Source organism: Silene latifolia, chromosome Y, assembly GCF_048544455.1.
Source record: "Silene latifolia isolate original U9 population chromosome Y, ASM4854445v1, whole genome shotgun sequence".
NCBI classification, from domain to species: Eukaryota; Viridiplantae; Streptophyta; class Magnoliopsida; order Caryophyllales; family Caryophyllaceae; genus Silene; species Silene latifolia.
The window spans coordinates 371,707,814-371,726,696 of record NC_133538.1 but is presented as its reverse complement, the minus strand read 5'-3'; the positions used below and the strand labels follow the sequence as shown (position 1 = coordinate 371,726,696).

Genomic DNA, 18,883 nt, shown 5'->3' with positions numbered 1-18,883 from the left:
CTCTTGCTGCAATTACAACTTCCACTATTGTTATTGATTCCGAAATCCCTTTTGCGACTTGTTCTGACTTTAATATGGGCTGTGAAAACCAGATTGTTGCTACTGATTCTGGTGGTTCAGACTTTATTTTCAACTCTGGAAGCCTTAATGAGGCTTATCCGGCTTTGCCAACTAAGGATGACTGTAATCCCTCCAATAAATTTACCTCAAGATTTGGAAAATATTCCTTCTCCAACAAAAAACATCCTAATAATAATTTGCATTTGTCGTCCGAAGATTATGAGAATTTGTTGCTTGGGAAGAATCTCCTTTTTTTCCATCAACGATCTTTGTCACCCTTGAAGGTTCGTCCCCTTATCTCTACAAATTTTATTTCGACGGGAACTCCCCATGAAGAAATTTCAAGGGAAGCAGCAGTTCCCATTCCGTATCCTTTACAAGAAGAACATCATCAGCTTTCGCATTCGCATTTAGGGTCTGAGAATGAGAGTGATAAGTTGAATCATGAGGCTGTTTCGCATATTGCCAAGAAGAAACGACTTTCGTCTGATTCGTCTGTGGTTAGCAAAATATCCTTGGTTCAGTTTCAATTTGTTGCCGTCAAAGAGAACTCGAGCATGAAGTGTTGTCGCAGGGTGCAGCTTTCCCTTCGTAGGGCTCGAATGGCTAGGTCTGGTGCTATTTCGAGGAAGAGATCGCGGGTTTCGATTGACAATTTACCTTTTTTTTGCAGGTACAACGAGAATGCTAATGTTAATGATGTTGCAGTTAAAAGGTCTAAAAGGAAGGAACCTGAGTTGCTACAGTTCGAGGACTACTATCATCCACCTTTTAAGAAATGTTGTATTTCAGTTTCAACTAGTTTGGCTTGTAATTTTCACTCGGTTTGTTCGATTTCTAATAGTCTAAGGGTATCTAATTCTCCTAGGTTTGTATTGTAAATAGTTTGTTTTTTTGGTTGTAATCGTAAACAGTGTAATTTCCTCTTTATGGTTTTCTACAATAGTACACGTTTGTCTAAAAAAAAACAATCTTATCGATTGGATGTCTAGAGTCCATGGTATCGAGTATCGAATTATCAAGATTTTAAGGTGTATTTTAAGAAGTATCAGCCGCATTTATAACACGAAAGCTGAGTACAGAGAGACCCCAAAACCCAATTCTGAGATCGGAACTTACGGTTTAGCCGACGCATAAACATCAACCTAAAACTACTTGCTATATCCATTAACCAATTACTATCAAGAGAGACGATTCCAAATTAAATTCTCCATTAATTCAGCCAATAACCCATATTATGAAAACCCCCACAATAATCTTATCACGAGACTCTCACATTCGAATTTGTTATCAATTTATTAACAGGGTTATGGAGTGAAGCCCGCATGGACAAGGATTAACTTTCCAGTTTCCATATTACATGTCAAAAGAGGAATTTGAATTTGTGTTTGCTGCAGGTAAAGTTTGTGGCGGATTATGGACATCAGTTTCTTCCACTGTATGACTTAGACTGGAAAAATGGCAATTGGAACTTCAATGAGAAGGCTTTCATAGAAGCTCTGGACGGAAAGCATAACACTATGTTCCTGCAAGAGCTCAAATTGAGGTACAATCACAATTAGTAGATTATACAACCAGTTGTATGCAGTTGTACGGTGTAGAATTCGAGCTGTGTATTAAAGTTTTCGAGTTTTGTTTAAAAGAATCTGAGTTATGCTGTAAAGTTTTTGAACTCACACACTTAAACATAAAAAAAATACTCTTATAAAACTCAGAAAAATTACACATAAGCTCGGATTAAGGTATATGGTTGTACAATGCTTATTATACAACTGGTTGTATAGTAGTATTTATGGTACACTTATAGGCAAGTTAAACACAAAGATGCACCCTTTGGTTCTAAGATGAATGCTTAACAAACAAGTATGCGTCATACATCGACAACGCGACGTATATTGCTTCCTTTATGCCCAAGCAACAGCGGCAAGGGCAAGCTCCACACGACTTGCGCCACATCGACTTGCCCTTCATTATCTAGATTCAGTCTACAAGTTTTCATTACATTGTATACACGACTTGCATAAGTAATAAATGTCGTTCTGGTAGATTGCTAATCTGTTATCAAAGAAGACGCTAGTGCCATAAACCTGAGTTAGCATGTCTGCCGGTCAGACAGACGAACCATAAGCCCAAAACAAGTTTATCCCAGCAAAAATTGATATACTCCGTATTTGACAGGGAAACATTGCATAACTAGTAAGGTAAAACTGATATCTGGATCAAATTCAAGGAATGTTATTGTTGCCAATGTGGCCATGTGTGATTCCCATGTTAATGAATAAAACAAAATATCAGACAATAGAATGACAGTCATCTACACTATCAATCCGGAAAGACTGATACTCGAAATACTTGTTTATCGGTAACTACTAACTAGAAGGTTGCATCATACATTCATACTTCATCATCTCTAGTGGTACATAGAGCAGAGAAAACCAAATTAACCATTATAGTTCAATGTAAGAGTACAGATTTATACTAATAACATAAGGTAATCCCATTTAAGAATTGGAACTCAAGAGTCGCTAAAACATGTGAAAGGGTCACTAACTATATGATATGGTTCACTAGAAAAAGGATTGCTATCAACAATAAAATGGTCAAGGACGCTGAGAAAAAAAATGGTTATTAACTAAATGGGTCACTCTCTTTCAGCCTTGCTAAAAAATATTAAAGGAATTACTTAAAAAATTTCAGTAAGGTGGTCTTACAAATTACAATAAATTATTGTAAGACCAACTCATACAAGAATTTGCGAATGAAAATAGACATCCAAGGTCCAGAATATAGGATAGCAGATCTACATTGATGGTCACAGATTGGGCAAGATCTGACAAAGTTCCTTCATCAGCAACACACTAGTAACTAACAAAACAGTCACTTTATTAGCGATGCTTAGGATTAAATATGCTCAAGTATCATGTATTTCAAGTTTAGAACAGCATAAATGCAAAATTTATCAGATCATAATAGAACATACTTCAGGGGACGAAATCCAAAATGAATGAATACCAACTTCCTATGATATGCAAAAAAACAAATCATCAATACAAACAAATACTAGAGATTTCTACGACAATAAGGAGAAACAAAAAGACAATCAAATTTACGATGGCAATTTAAGAGTTCAGAGATGTTACAGAACAAAACAATACAAAACGATTCTCAAAGTTCAAAGATGTTACAAAATGAAACAATAAGAGATGTCACAAGCCATCATCTTATGTGGAGTAATATATCCACAAATTCACTATATTCCATTCATTGTGCATTAACAAGAAGAAAAAGGCTAGGGACTCACTTGTAAGATGTCATGTCTCTGAACCTTCCTCTTCAACAGTTGAAAGTCCAGTCTCTCGCGTAAAGGCCGGATTAAGGAACTTTGCAACAAATGCCCACAACTTGTAGACGTCCTCAAAGTCTGACAAGAAGCTAAGAGAAGCCGTGACAACCTCCACCCTGAAAAACCCACTTTTCCCATCAAACCAGCCATTTGACATCGGCTTGCACAACGTGGTGTCTGCAATGTTCACTTCCCCACTTGAAGGCCCGGCCACATCCATGATTCTTATATGGCTTAGTATGCCAACTCCAAGACACACACCATGTGCTTCCGCTAGCCTTTGGACTACTTCTGGATTGATTAAACCCCGGTTTTTGCTTCTTACATTGAATGCCACGGAAGCACCCCTTTCGTATTTAATTTTAGGGCCGTATATTTGGACTAGCGGCAATGTGCTTTTTTCATCCTGGCCAGGGAACCTTAGTTGAAGTAGAGAGGTGACAAGCCAATTGATTAAAAATCGCAATCTAGAAGTAGTTCTATTGAGACCCAACATGTTTATATGATCCAGATGCCGGCAAATTATCTCGGGTTCTCTCCTATCGGAATCTTGATCATCTCCGTAATCATCATCACTATACTGATAGTCATCAATATTTCTAGCAGAAGTTTCTCCTGCTACCTCCACTGTATGACTCTCCTGCTCTCTATGATTGTCTTCCGTGCTAAAAGAGACTCTTCTTCCTTTGCTACTATGATCATCTTCTTCAAAGCATACAACTCTCCCACCGCCAAATCTATTCCCGTCCCTCCTTCCGAGCAGCCTAAATTCGCCTTCTGTTTCACGTCTTATAGCACTTTCTTTTGTCTCCGAACAACCTCCCAAGGTCATACCATGTGATGAGCAAACGCCGTCCTTTGGCCTCTCATCTTCATACTCTTCTTCAATCTCATGAACAGGCCGTATGTTCTCATCAATCTCATAGACATTCTCCATACCACGTGAAACCGACTGAACTGCAGCATCAAATGATAGCATAGGCAGGTCATCATACACAGGGCTCCTAGACATGTTAACCGCTGTCTTTGAGGAGACCCTCTTAGTGCTTTTCCTCCCAGTGAACCACAAGGGTGGCGAAGGTGTGGATCTCTGCCTCTCTAAGTGGCCTACATTTTCAGAATTCATGGGGCTTTGGCCAAGGTCAATCCAAAACGAGTTGTCAGATGATTCATCCTCGCTGAAAATAGGGCTCTTCATCACCTCCCCCACAGAGATGCTCTCGGTCTCCTCAAAGACAGTGCTAGCACCATCTCGGTCGGAACTGTTATCGTGTTCCATCTCAGTTTCAAACACATCCCTCACCTGAGCAGAAGTATAGGCACCTGAGAAAGCTGGCATCTGCGATCCCTTATGAGTGTCGGGCTTTACATCTCCATTTTCTTCAGCATCAAAATCTCCTGTCCCAATCAGTCCATCGAGACCATCAATTGAATCGCCCCCCAAATACTGCGGAAACACCGGGGTGATCTTGACCATTCCGGTACCGTTGACCCCAGATTGGTTGTTAAGGGTTGCCAGCACAGATTTTTTTATAAGAAGGCACCCAAACCCACTAGGATCAAACCCAAACACCCTATAAAATGATGTGATTATAAAATCAGGCCGAAATAACGACAACCCAAGAGAATCCATGTCCTTGGGACCTAAAGCACCGGCATCCAATAACACATGCCAATGGTTTTGCTGTGCCAAAGCCATCCATTGATACGAGTACTTGGACCCGGTGACTCGAGACTGAACAGGGAAGACAAAAAGACCAGTTGCAGCATCCTTCTTCCTCTTCTTTTTGTTCGAAATTTGCTTCCTAAGGTCAGCTGAACATGGTTTAAGAGTAGGCCACTTAAACCATGCACTATAACTTTTAGCCCCTTTCTCTTTAGCTTGTTGAGCCATCCAATTCACAGATTGACTCTCATGATCAAACATGGTTAACAACTTCTTGTTGGTTTCGAACGGGTATGCTTCAGCTAGCAACTTAAAGGCAGACCCTCTACTTACAGTAAAAACAATACCATACTCATTCTCGGGAATGTTCAAATAGTCCATAATTCTAGCCTTAATATCATGTTCAACAGTCCCTTTTTCAGCAGCACCATAAAGTACATGATTACTCAAATTAGCAGACATTTCAGACAAACTAAAACTGGAAGTATCCCAATAATATAAGGTCTGAAGATGCGAAAAAAGCCCAAATCCACAGTAATCAAGACATACCTTAACACCAGGACCAGTAAGGTGCCCATACTCATCCAACCTTAGCTGATCAATCCTCTCAGAAGACTGATACTTTGGATACATTGTCAAAAACTTATAAAATGACTCATTAAGAGCAGGGATGGCATCTTCGGACTCGAAAGTGCGCTCAGCAGCTAAAGCAGTAGCTCTGAGGAATTCCTTGAGGGCTTGAAGCCTAGCAAGCGACCGAGATCGGCCCAAACCCTCATCTTTATTGGGATTAGCCTCATTATCATTATCTAACGTGGATTTCAGAAGAGACCCATCTTCAGAAGCTTCTTCAAGAGCTTCTCTAAGCTTAGTCTCTTGTAATTTCCTCAAATTTGAAGTGTTTTTTCCACTTTCTTCACCTAATTCAGACCCTCCATCTCTTCTCCTTCCTTTTTTGTCAATAATCAATGCAACACAGTGTGAAATTGGTTTCCATAATGAGATATGCATCAGAACTAATCACGCTAAATTAACCTAATTAATCCCCATATCACTTCTTACAAAGAACAACCCACAAAAAAAAGGGGAAAGTTTGTATTCAAATTCAACAAAATAAAATCATAAAAAGGATCAAAATTTGGTTAAATTAAACCTTGCTTTACCAAAGTATTCAACATGCAAAGAATCATAGAGATTCTAAGCTCCAAAAAAGGGGAATATCATAGAAAAACTCAAAAAAACACCCAAATAGGACCACAAAATATTGGATTATAACCAAAGTGATTGGCTTTTCTATGAATCAGATCAAACCCAAAAAAATGTCATAATAATAAATTAAATAAACTACAAAAAGGTCCAATTTTGACCCAAAAAAAACACAATTTTTCACATTTGACTTTGATACAGCAGAAAAATGGTGAACAATCAGCTTGATTAAGTTAATTAAGCTGATTAATCAATACCCATTAACTTAAATCAAGAGTAGAAACATAAAACACCAGATCCCACCAAAAAAATTGAACAAATTGTGAGAGAAACCCTAACGTAGCTAGAAATGAAGAGACGGGAAAAGGGGGCAAATTAGGGGAAAATAAGAACTAAGTCCAGATTTTGACTTTATGAGTGTGTAAAATTGGGAGTTAAAATTGTGTTCCTAAAATTAATTGGAATTTGGGCGCCGAAAATTTTGGATTAATTTTTTTTTTTTTTTTTTTTTTTTTGGGATGGTGAATAGATAGAAAATCAATCAGTATCAATATCAAATACTCCCTCCATACCAGACCATTAGTAACATGGTTAAAAATAGGATTTTTAAGAAAAGAGGGTAAAAATAGGTGGGTATGTGATTATGGATTTAATTGTGGGTTGGTAGGTGAGGTATATAATGGCATTTTGTGTAAATATCAAATGGGTATAAGGATAACTTGGTAATATTGTGGGCCAAATAAGTAATGTTACCAATGGTGTGGTACGACCGTATTAGGTAAATGTTACCATTGGTCAGGTATGGAGGGAGTATCAATATCAATGCATCCCTACTCTTTAAAAAGAGACAACTTCCACTACTGTAGCGATAAATAGTGCTTGACCATTGTCAACCGTCGATTTCTCTTTTTCAATCTCATCCTTCCCTTCTAACTTAACCTAATATCTTTGTTCATTGTTTTCATTCTATCTTTTAATCTTGCTGCTCACTCTCAATCTGCTTCACAACATCGCTATCAAAACCCTCTTCTCAATCTCAATCTCAATTCGTCAAGCGTCAATCGAAGCTTAATCTTTTTCGATCTTCAACACCTGTTTCAATAGTTTACCTTTGTTTTCTTCTGTTCCATTCTCCTCATTCCCATCCGTCTCTTGCTTCTCGGCTGCGATCCAGATCTCTGATCAACACCTAGGTATTTTCTTCTAATCTTAGATCTTATAATTTGTTGTTTTTTTAGACTTATCTGTTTCTCTCTCGTTTTAATAACTGATTGTTAAGTGGTTAACATGTTGGTAGAAGTGCTCTTTGAGCTCTGCATCCGTAATTTTTACAATAGATTGGGAACTGTTAGTTACGATCTTGGATTTGGGGTTTTGTTGTTGTACTGCGGGCGACGCCGGCGGCGTCCTTTGTTGATATCATTGTTGTGGTTATTTTGGGTGTGAATAGTGCTGGTACTATTATTGTGTTTGTTTTCGATTATTTTTAGGATTATTACTGTTGTAATTAATGTTATTAATATCACTAGTATTTGTATCGTTATTATTAGTGGTGTTGTTATTATTGTCGTTTTTGTTAACGGAAGCGTTTGTTGGTATTACTTCAGTTGTTCTTATTGTTGCCGGTAGCAAAACTATCGGTTAAGAGTCAAATTTCGGCTCTGTAGCCATGTGTGATCAATACTTGTTGTGATGGTTCTTTTTGGGATGACCATTGGGCCGGCCTGAAATTTGGCTATGCCACCGGGCCAAACAGATTTTAGAGATGTTCATCACTAGGAGAATTTTTGTTGTACCTGGCTGCTTTAGTGCTTAGGTCCTGTGTCTACCTGTTCTGCTCATATACATTGCATCTAGGCGCATTTGTCTTTTTATCTTAAGTTGGTATTAATGGGTCGTCTTGATCTGTTATTGTATGCTCAGGAACTAGCTGTGTCAAGGCTTTTGGTGGCTATGGACCTATGGTGAGTGCGTATCCCTAACCGGCTGTGTAAGGCCGTTTATGTATGCGATCTTTTAACCGCTTTCTTTTTTTACTTTTGAATTCTTTTACTCGGAAAACAAACTTACAGCTGTCCTTGTGTGTTCGTGTGTTCAGGTGCTCATGATGTCCAGATACTCGTCGCCTATTGATATGTGGGACATCTGACCGATACGCTGTCTGTACTGGGGTGCTGGTGTATTCGATCCTTTAGTCTGCTTTTGTTGGAATATGTGTCCTCCGACAATAATGCGATCACAACTGTTGATCACGATGATCACATGTTTAAATCTCATTTTAGGAATACATGTGGGATGTAATATTTTACAGTCAACTGGTCCACACATATCGGTAATGATTGGTTGACTAGAGTTTGACATACTGTCGTGCGACGGTGGTGATAAGTTGATCCCCTTAGGTCATACCTAAAGGGTGACACTCTTAATTGATTATTTAATTAACACAAATTGTTGTGTAAGACCCTTTTACTCATAAGACTAGCCCATTAATCAAAAGCCCAAATAGATTACTCGATAAATTTGTATAAAAATATTTTATTTTGATAACCAAAAATTTTAGATTGATAACTTGTATATTTAAATGTGTTAGTTTTTATCATTAAATGTCGAGTTGTTAAAATAAAATAAAAATATAAATAAAATTATATTTTCTAATTGGACTTCTCTCCTTTTGGGCCAGTCCTATGCTATAGGACGGTCCTATAGGAGAGTTGTTGTTTAATTAATCGTATGTCGATACGGGTTAATTAAATTGCTTAAAATTGACGGACGATTTTGTGAGTATTATTGACGTGTCTTATTGCAATTCGATTAAATAAGATACGGTCTAAGTAATCAAATTGTTTTATTACTTAGATAAAATTATTGTTTACGAAACAATTGAAATTGAATGAATAATTTATTATAAATACAAGACGTTGTGATTTATAATTGATAAACCGTTTTGGTACAAGTAATTATGAATTACTAAGTCGATTTTGTACATGACGTATTTTTAATAATACGTTGATTTTTAATATGTTAAAAATACATTACAATTACACATGACTAGTAACATGTGACAATTGACAAATGACAAATATAAAATGGACCTCCCATTTTATATAAGTGCCGAAAATGGAGGGAGTATTAGGTTTAAATTGTGTTAATTATTTTTAAGTGGAAAACATGATGATTGCAACCTAATTTTGCCATGCATACCTATTCTTTCTTGGGTAGAATAACAAGCTCATGCATTGGCTCTACTCTCCCCATGCCAACCGGTTTTTGAAGGTGAAAAAGGCCAATTGTTTTTCTCTTAATCATTCACTACATCACAATATAATTTCTAGTGTAAGAAATTATTAAGACTCTCTCTACATCTTATGAAATATTAGAGAAATAAATTCTCCAAAAATCTTCCTCTCTTGACCGAAATTACAAGAGACCAAGATAAATACTTTGGGTCATTTTTAATAAGATTAATATTGTTCTAGATCAAATAATATTAGTCTTTTAAGAGGTTACCTTGGGTATAAACTTTTGGGAGGGATTCTTCTTTGGATCCTTTGTTCATCCGTATAAGGAAAGCTCAAGAACAAGTGAGAAGGAGAACTCATTTGTGCCCAAAATCCGAAACTCCCATAGTAAGAAAGACGATTTCTTTTCTATTCTTATTCAAGTTTGCATGCATAAGATCTAGTTTTAATTTTATGACTAAATTAAAATGTCACATATATGAATATGTTAAATAATGAGATTAATTTTTCTAACAAGCGGTATCAAGAGCCTTAGGTTGTTTGCATGCAAATCGGTTTATAGTTTTTCCGAGTTATATGATTAACATACAAAACTAATTAATTTGGTTTTATGAAGATAAACCTAAAATAACCTTGCATGTTAAAAGTTTCTGGTCCTAAGTGATTTTTAGGATATTTTGGTTTATTTATGGATTTTATTGTTCATTTTATATAATATTGGCATTAAAATGTGATTTTTATGATAAAAATGTCATTTTTGGACTAAAAATAGCTAAAATTTGATTATTTTAGTGTTTTTTGGATATGTTTTCACATATATTATGTACTGATGGCCTGTAAATTTTCATAATAAAATGAGTTATTTTACTCGAAATATGGATTTTTCAAGTTAAAATCGTATTTAAATGGGTAAATAGGTTAATATGAGTTATATTTCGAATATGGTCATGGAAATTTAGTATGTTGTCACATACAATTTTACAAGATGCGTGTAAAATATTTGGCTATAATGAAGTCTTTATGCATGATTTATGAATTTTTGATGAAAAATCACATAAATAGTGAGTATAATTAGAAATAATGCTATAACATACTTCATGACTAAAGGAAAAATGTCACATGTTGCATTTTATCATATATTTCAGATCTAAAAGTGAAAAGTTGATAAAAATAATTTTTCTCATATTTTTATGGTCATAATTGTTAAAACCGATAAACTGCAACATTGTTTTTCTCGATAAATTTTCGAAATTTTTAACCTAAGTTTTGAACATTATGAGTGTCATGGTATTTTTCCAGAATGTTCATGAGTTTAAATTTCAAATTTTGAAATTATTTGAAATTTTTATGATTTAATTTGAAGTTTATGGCATAATTTTGTATTTTAGGTCCATTTTTTAACAATATTAAGAAATCTAGGTTAATTATTGTCAAAATGTTAGTGGAGACTAATTTTGAGTCCTAAGATGGTTAGGGTAATTAACTTGTACATAAATATGAATTTATGTAATTATTGTGATTTTTAAAAGGTTAAATCACGCAAATCCGTAAAAACCGATTAATATACGATATTGGCTCCTTAAAGGCGATTTAGCATAAAATTGGGCATGTTCATACATATTATAATGCTGCATTTTATTTATGATTGTCATATTTTAATTTTATGTAATTTTTGAATTATATAATTTTACTTAGTATGGCCTTAGTTTTAATTGGTATTACCCGAAATGTATGGGAATATCGATTCGGTTGTAATTATTGTGATCTCGTATCACCGTTTTGTAATTTAATAGATTTATTTTTATTTTAATTACAAATGTATAATAGGAAATTATGTAATTTATTATGTAATTTATTTATTCCGGAGTTCCTTGAAGACGGTGCCACTCGAGAAGGCGATCCATCAAAGAAAATGTTGCCTTAAAATGCGTGCCAAGACCGAAGTTCAAGGGACCAAAAGAGTTGGTTTCCGAATTTGTAATAGTTTATTAGATTTACTATTTTAGGAAGGCCATACTAGGATTTTATTTATGCTTTGCATTTTATTTATATGTTGCATGCATCGCTAAATTGCCATAACTAAACATGCATTTTTAAATCGAGTTTATCGACCGTGTCAATTACATTTATTGTAGTTCACTGCTTTAGTTCACTTAAAACGTGATAGATAATAAATTGACATGACCTCTCGCTAAAATAAACAATTGAGACTTAGCCTTACCAAAAAGTAGAAACCATGAAAACCTATTTCATGAGGGAGTGCACTCGGCCCTACCGGGGTACAAACCTTGTTACGTAGGGGAAGTGGGTGATAAATGTCTATCCACCGAATTCATGTTGATAAGGGATGAATCGGCCCTACCGTGCCGAAGTTGATGTGGATTTGGATCATGGACACATTTATTCGAAATTTGGATTGAGCTCAACGGAAGTATTCGTGACCGTAGTCGCATGTGTTCCGGGCTAAAGATAAATATTAATATAATTTTATCGACCAAGAGTTCTAAAAGTAGAATCGATTAAAGCGTTAATCCACCGAGTTATATTGATAAGGGATGAATCGGCCCTACCGTGCCCAAGTTAATATGAATTTGGATCTTGGAATCATTTGTTGGGTAGTGGTCACTAGATAGATGCTATAAAACTTGTTTAAATTAAAATTTACGAGTATTATTATTATTTTGAAAACAAGAAATGTTTTATTCCTTCTATTTTTGTTTTGTAGACCACTTTTATTTCTCTTAACAAATGGCCGCACCAAACACCAAAGCCGCACCTCTCACTAATGTTTCATGGCTCCGATCCTTCATGGATCGTTGTAAACTTGAAAAGAATGGGTCAAATTTCTCCGATTGGGATGCCCAACTCAAATTAGCCGCCCAAGGTGACGACAAACTTCGTTACCTCATCGAGGCCTCTCCACCCGAACCTAAGGCTAGGTCGAGTGTGTAATACTCCGTATTTATAAGTCTTGGGGTACTCTATCGAGTAGCCCTTACTCTGTCGAGTAAGGGTAAGTTGCGAAATAAAATAGTTTCGACTGTGGGTACTCGATCGAGTAGTAGGGGTACTCGATCGAGTAAGGGGTACTCGATCGAGTACCTTGGGTACTCGATCGAGTGTCCTTTTTTTACGGGGAGTTTTCTCGGGTTTTGTTAATTATGCGATTAAGGTATTTAAACATAGTCGTCATTGTTTTAAATCACTTTTACAAAACCTAAAACCCGGTTTAAGAGAGAAAGCAACCAGTTCATCTTCCTAATCGCATTCTTAGCAATTCCGGAGTTCGAGACGGTCGGTTCTTGTCGTTATTCGTGTCGTTGAGTTCCTTGCGTCGAGGGTAAGCTTTTAATATAATTTTTATAATGTTTTGTTAAGTTTGGTTAAACCCTAATTTAGAGATTGGGGGTTTTGTGTGTAGTATGTGATGTGTAGCCTCTATGTGTTATATGATAGGAGGAGGGTTCGTAGAAGAGGCTTTTTGACTCATCTGTTGATACCGTCGATCGTTGTGCTTTCCGGTAGGATTTCCTACTCGTATTAGTCCCATAATGGGATATTGGTGATGTCTTGTATTTGGTTGTTTGATATGATGATTATCTTTGTGTTTGTGGTTGTGATTGTTGTTGATGGTTCTCGAGATGCGTTCTCGACTGAGTGGGGTCACTTGCGGGAGTGACCTCACGCCCTAGTTTCGCCCTTCGTGGAACCCGCCACGGAAGGGGATGTGCACATTAATGGACGGGGTTATCGCTCGGTATGATGAGCGGGGCTTAGGTGGGAACGGATGCGGTCCCCTTTCGGCGTGGCTAGTCCAAAGGGACGGTCAAGATATTGAGATGATGGGAGTTGGTTGGTGGTGTGTGTGTGTGTGTGTGTGTGTGACAGTTCAGCTGTCTGTTTATCTTATTATTGTTATCTATATTGATTGTGTGATTAGTACTGACCCCGGTGTTGTTTTGTAAACTGCGGTGATCCATTCGGGGATGGTGAGCAGATATTGAGCAGGTATTGAGATGAATATGGGATAGTGGGATGCCACGACATGATGATAGGAGTCTTCCCGTTGTAGCCTTTAGTTTATTTACATTTCGGTTAGACGGTCGTTGGAATGATGTATCGTACTTTGGTTTGGTTTTGAGGATTGTATTTATTCACTAAACTAATTATAATAAACGTTGGTTCTTTATTGTTGTTTGATTATCATTGCCTCGGGTAACCGAGATGGTAATGTCTTCATACCTGAGTGGTCCTGGTAAGGCACTTGGAGTATGGGGGTGCTACAAATGGTATCGAGCGACGATCCGAAACTCGTAACCAATGAACTTAATGAACATAGGGAGTCAATTAAAATGAACCCAGGGTAAAAGTTGTAGGAGCTAGTGCAAAGGCTTGGGAGACGTCCTAAAGTCGCAGGGTCGCCCTACAACTTTGAACCGGTCACATGGGGAAGTGTTTGTCGAGTTGTATGTGTGTTTGGTTAACTTGTTTACAAATGTGATGGAATGTGTTGATTGTTGGATGTTCGAAGTTGGAAGTTGAGAAGGTGAAAGAAAAGTGATGATATATAGAAATTGTTGATGAAATGATAACATGTTGAATGTTTTACAACGTGGCAATTAATAGCATGATGAAATGATCTCGTAGATATAGAAAAGATGTGTAGCATGATTGTTATGATATAATATGTGATTTATAAAGTTTAACATGTTAGCATATGACGTAACATGCGGGTAGCTCTTACGAATTAGTGTTACTCGATCGAGTGGGACTGACTCGATCGGGTGGGTTTTTGGCGATTTTGAGTCTAGAATCGAGTTTTGGGGCACTCGATCGAGTAACTAGGGGTACTCGATCGAGTAGGGGGTCACTCGATCGAGTAGCCTAGATACTCGATCGAGTAGGTAAAAGATCGAAGGTCCTGTTTGGGTCTGGAGTTTGGGTACTCGATCGAGTACGTGGGGCACTCGATCGAGTAGCCCGTTACTCGATCGAGTGGGTTTGGGAACTCGATCGAGTAGGTTCTGGGGTCGCGTCTTCGTGTTTTGAAGTTTAGTACGTATGTTCATATCTACCCCTTTTCTTATATATGTATAGTTTCAAGATGCCGCCCAAGAGAACTGCTTTGTACGCGAGAGCTGAGCTTATGACCGTGGATGACATCGTTAAGATGTTAGAGCACCAAGATGCTCTTACTGAGACCCTAAAGAAAGTGAATAAGGACAAGAATAAGGATAAAGGAGAAGGAGGTTGATCATTCAAAAATCAGCCTTTACATTGCGAGGTTTAACCCGAAGGAATACAAGGGGGTTGGGAGCCTAATCGCTTGATAGTTGGCCGAGAGAGATGGAGAACATCTTAGACTTGGTTCATTGTCCCGATGAGATGAGAGTGGAACAGGGCCACGTTCTATCCGAGGGAGGAAAGCAGGCAAGTGGTGGGATTGGTGAAAGTGAGTGCTAGGGAGATATATGCAAGCCAAGGCTTACCTGCTATACCTTGGGAGGAGTTTCGTAAGGTTGTGAGGAAGGAGTTTGTACCGGAGCATGTGAGGAGTAAGATGAGAGAGGAGTTTGATGGTTTTAAGATGATCGCCGAGATGTCCGTGGTGAGTACTACAGCCGTTCAACGAGAAGTTTAGGTATCCGAGGACATGGGTTTGAGTGAGGAGAATTTGGCATTGAGGTTCGAGAGGGGGTTGACCACCAAGATTATGGATAAGTTACCCGTGGGGATCCTTACTGATGTTAAGGAAGCTTATGAGAGGGTGGGAGAGCGGAGAGGTGGTGGAGATGGCTTAGAAGAGGTCGGTGGTGAGAAGAGGAAGTCCGAGAGCGAGGGTGGTGGCCAATCGAATCACAAGAAAGGCAACCACAATCAGTCTAAAGGATTTTCTTCTGGGTCCTGGGTTTAGTCTTTGGGACTTCCTTTGGGCGTGGCCGTGGAAGTGTGAGTAATAGTTGGGGAGTGACTGCTTTGGTTGTGGTGGCGTAGGCCACAAGAGACATGAGTGCACGAGTGCACCGGATCTTTCGAGACCGCACAGAGCTTCGCGAGCAAATGACCTACTGGATCATGGCCAAACGGGGAAGTCGAGTTACCAGAGTGGAGGCAACGCAACGGCGGTAATTTTATCGAAAAACACCGACGAACAACAACAATAATCAAGGGTCGGGTGCTAAGCCGACCGCATCACCAAGATCTTGTCCGGGGAGGTGGACAAGACCAAATGGCAAGTTATTCATGATGGAAAAGAAGGCGGTGAGGAAGATGCGCACGTTATCACCGGTACATTCCTTGTTAATGGTGTTCCTACCTTTGTTTTGTTCGATTCGGGGGCTTCTCAGTCGTTTGTGTCTTCGAGTCATGTTAAACAGTTGGGTTTGAGAGTATATGAATCTGTTAGTGAGCAAGTTTTCATACCTTCGGGTGAGTCCGTATCGTGTGGGAGGTTGTTTAGAGATGTATCTTTGATAGTTGGGCAAGTTGATTTCCCAGTAGACTTGCTAGAGTTTCCTTTTAACGGTTTTGAGATGATAGTTGGGATGGATTGGTTAGGAAAGTATAAAGCTAAGATAGATTGTCATCAAAAGAAAGTGTCCTTAAGAGGTCCAAAGGGTGTTAGTGTGTCTTATCGTGGGTTTTCGTCAAACCCAAAGTTAAGTTGATTGCATTTTGTTACCTTGAAGTCTTATCTCGAGGAAGGGATGTCCTCCGATCTTGTGCCATGTGAGAGATGACCGGATAGAGAGCCCGACGGTTGATGAGATACCAGTGGTGGGATAGTTTGCAGATGTTTTTCCGTAAGAGATTCCGGGTTGCCACCGAAGAGGGAGATAGATTTCACCGTAGAGTTGAAGCCGGGGACGGGGCCAATCTCTAAGGCACCGTACCGTATGGGTCCTAAGGAGATGGAGGAACTTAGGAAGAAGTTGGATGATTTGATAGAGAAGGGATACATTAGACCAAGTGTATCGCCTTGGGGAGCACCAGTTCTTTTCGTGAAGAAGAAAGATGGGAGTTTGAGACTATGCATAGATTACGGGAGAGCCGAACCGTGTGACGATAAAGAACAAGTATCCTTTGCCAAGGATAGATGACCTGTTTGATCAGTTGAGCGGTGCAACAGTCTTTTCTAAGATTGATTTGAGGTCGGGGTACCACCAGGTGAAGATTAGAGAGGTGGACATACCAAAGACAACTTTCACGTCAAGGTATGGCCATTATGAGTATGTGGTGATGCCGTTTGGGTTGTCTAATGCGCCGGCAGTGTTTATGGATTTGATGAATAGAATCTTCGGTTCTTGGACCCGTTTGTAGTGGTGTTTATCGATGATATCTTAGTCTACTCTAAGACTAAGGAGGAGCATGAGGAGCATTTGAGGATCGTGTTGCGGACGTTGAGGGAGCATGAGTTGTATGCTAAGTTGTCCAAGTGTGAGTTCTGGTTAGAGAAAGTTGCTTTTCTGGGGCATGTAATCTCTAAAGATGGGGTAGTTGTGGATCCGGCGAAGATTGAAGCAAAGGATAAAGTGGGAAGCACCAAAGAATGTTCCGAGGTTAGAAGTTTCTTGGGTTTATGGATACTACAGACGGTTCGTGAAAGATTTCTCCAAGATAGCTAGACCGATGATAGCGTTGATGAGGAAAGAGAACAGGTTCGTTGGGATGAGAGTTGTGAGACGGCGTTCCAAACATTAAAGGAGCGTTTGACCACAGCTCCTGTCCTCGCATTGCCTGAAGGGAGCGAGAATTTCGAGGTTTATACAGATGCCTCGAAGAATGGGCTGGGATGTGTGTTAATGCAGAATGGTAAAGTGATTGCCTATGCTTCTAGGCAGTTGAAGCCTTATGAGGAGAACTACCCTACTCATGATCTGGAGTTGGGTGCGGTGGTGTTTGCTCTCAAGATTTGGAGACATTACCTTTATGGAGCAATCTTTAAGGTATTTTCTGATCACAAGAGTCTTAAGTACATCTTCACGCAGAAGGAATTGAACATGAGACAGAGGAGGTGGATGGAGTTGATTGGCGATTACGACATGGAAATCATCTACCATGAAGGGAAGGCCAATGTTGTCATTGATGCTTTGAGTAGGAAGAGTGTACATTCCTTGTGTACGGCTCTATCTTTGATGAGGCTGAGGGATGAGGTAGCGAGCTTTGGGATACATATGATGCGAGTAAAGGAGATGCCATGGGTGATATGACAAGACATCCGGAGTTTTATGATGATATTCGGGATAAGCAGGCTTTGGATCCTAAGATAGTGGAGTGGAGAGTTGGAGTAGAGAAAGGGACAAGTGACCCGCTTTTCTATTCATACGAGATGGTAGTTTGAGGTTTGATGGCAGGTGGTGTGTTCCTAATGACGGGGAGTTGAAAAAGACAATCATGACAGAGGCGCATTGCACACCATATTCAGTTCATCCAGGTGGAGACAAGCTATACAAGGATTTGAAGAAAACGTTTTGGTGGCCTGGGATGAAGAAAGAGACAATTTGAGTTTGTGTCCCGTTGTTTGACATGCCGAGAGTTAAAGGGGAACAGAGAAGACCACAAGGTAAGATTCAGTCTTTAGAGGTGCCCGAGTGGAAGTGGGAATCCATTTCCATGGATTTCATTGTGGGTTTGCCTAAGAGTCAACAAGGTAACAACATGATTTGGGTGATAGTGGATCGTCGACCAAGTCATCTCACTTTGTTCCAATGAAAGATACATGGACTAAGGCACAATTGGCTATGGCCTATCGAAAGAACGTGCTTAAGTTACATGGAGTCCCTAAGGACATAGTGTCCGACAGAGATGCGAGGTTTATATCAAGGTTTTGGAAGGAGTTGCAGGAATCGTTGGGAACAACTTTGAAGATGAGTACAAAGATTTCATCCCGCGACAGACGGGCAGACTCGAGAGAACAATCAAGACTCTTGAGGATATGTTGCGAGCTTGTGTGATGGATTTTGGTGGTAGCGGGGAGCAGAGGTTGGACTTGATAGAGTTTTCTTACAACAACATGCCTATCACACCCGTATTGGTATGGCACCGTTTGAGGCTTTGTATGGGAGGAGATGTAGGAGTCCAACTGTTGGGGACGACAAAGGCCGAGGCAAAGTGGTTTTAGGACAGTAGATGGTGCATGAGATGGTGGAACAGATTAAGATGATTAGGGAACGGATGAGAGCAGCCCAGGATCGACAAAAGAGTTATGCAGATCTACATCGTCGGGACATAGAGTTTCAAGTTGGGGACAAGGTTCTTCTGAAAGTGTCTCCTATGCGTGGGGTTATGAGATTTGGGAAGAAAGGCAAGTTAAGTCAGAAGTTTATAGGGCCTTATGAGATCTTAGAGCGAGTTGGGGAAGTTGCTTAT

General features: G+C 39.0%; 1 protein-coding gene across 1 annotated transcript; it reads right to left on the bottom strand.

Annotated features, from left to right (window-relative positions):
* Positions 1 to 1,256: 1,256 nt before the first annotated feature.
* LOC141627344 (uncharacterized) lies at positions 1,257 to 6,682 on the bottom strand. Its single transcript, XM_074440655.1, has 2 exons — positions 3,362 to 6,682; positions 1,257 to 1,586 (listed from the first exon to the last, which is right to left on the bottom strand). Exon 1 carries the CDS (start codon positions 6,078 to 6,080, stop codon positions 3,372 to 3,374), a length of 2,709 nt encoding a protein of 902 aa, XP_074296756.1. The 5' UTR covers positions 6,081 to 6,682; the 3' UTR covers positions 1,257 to 1,586; positions 3,362 to 3,371.
* Positions 6,683 to 18,883: the final 12,201 nt, after the last annotated feature.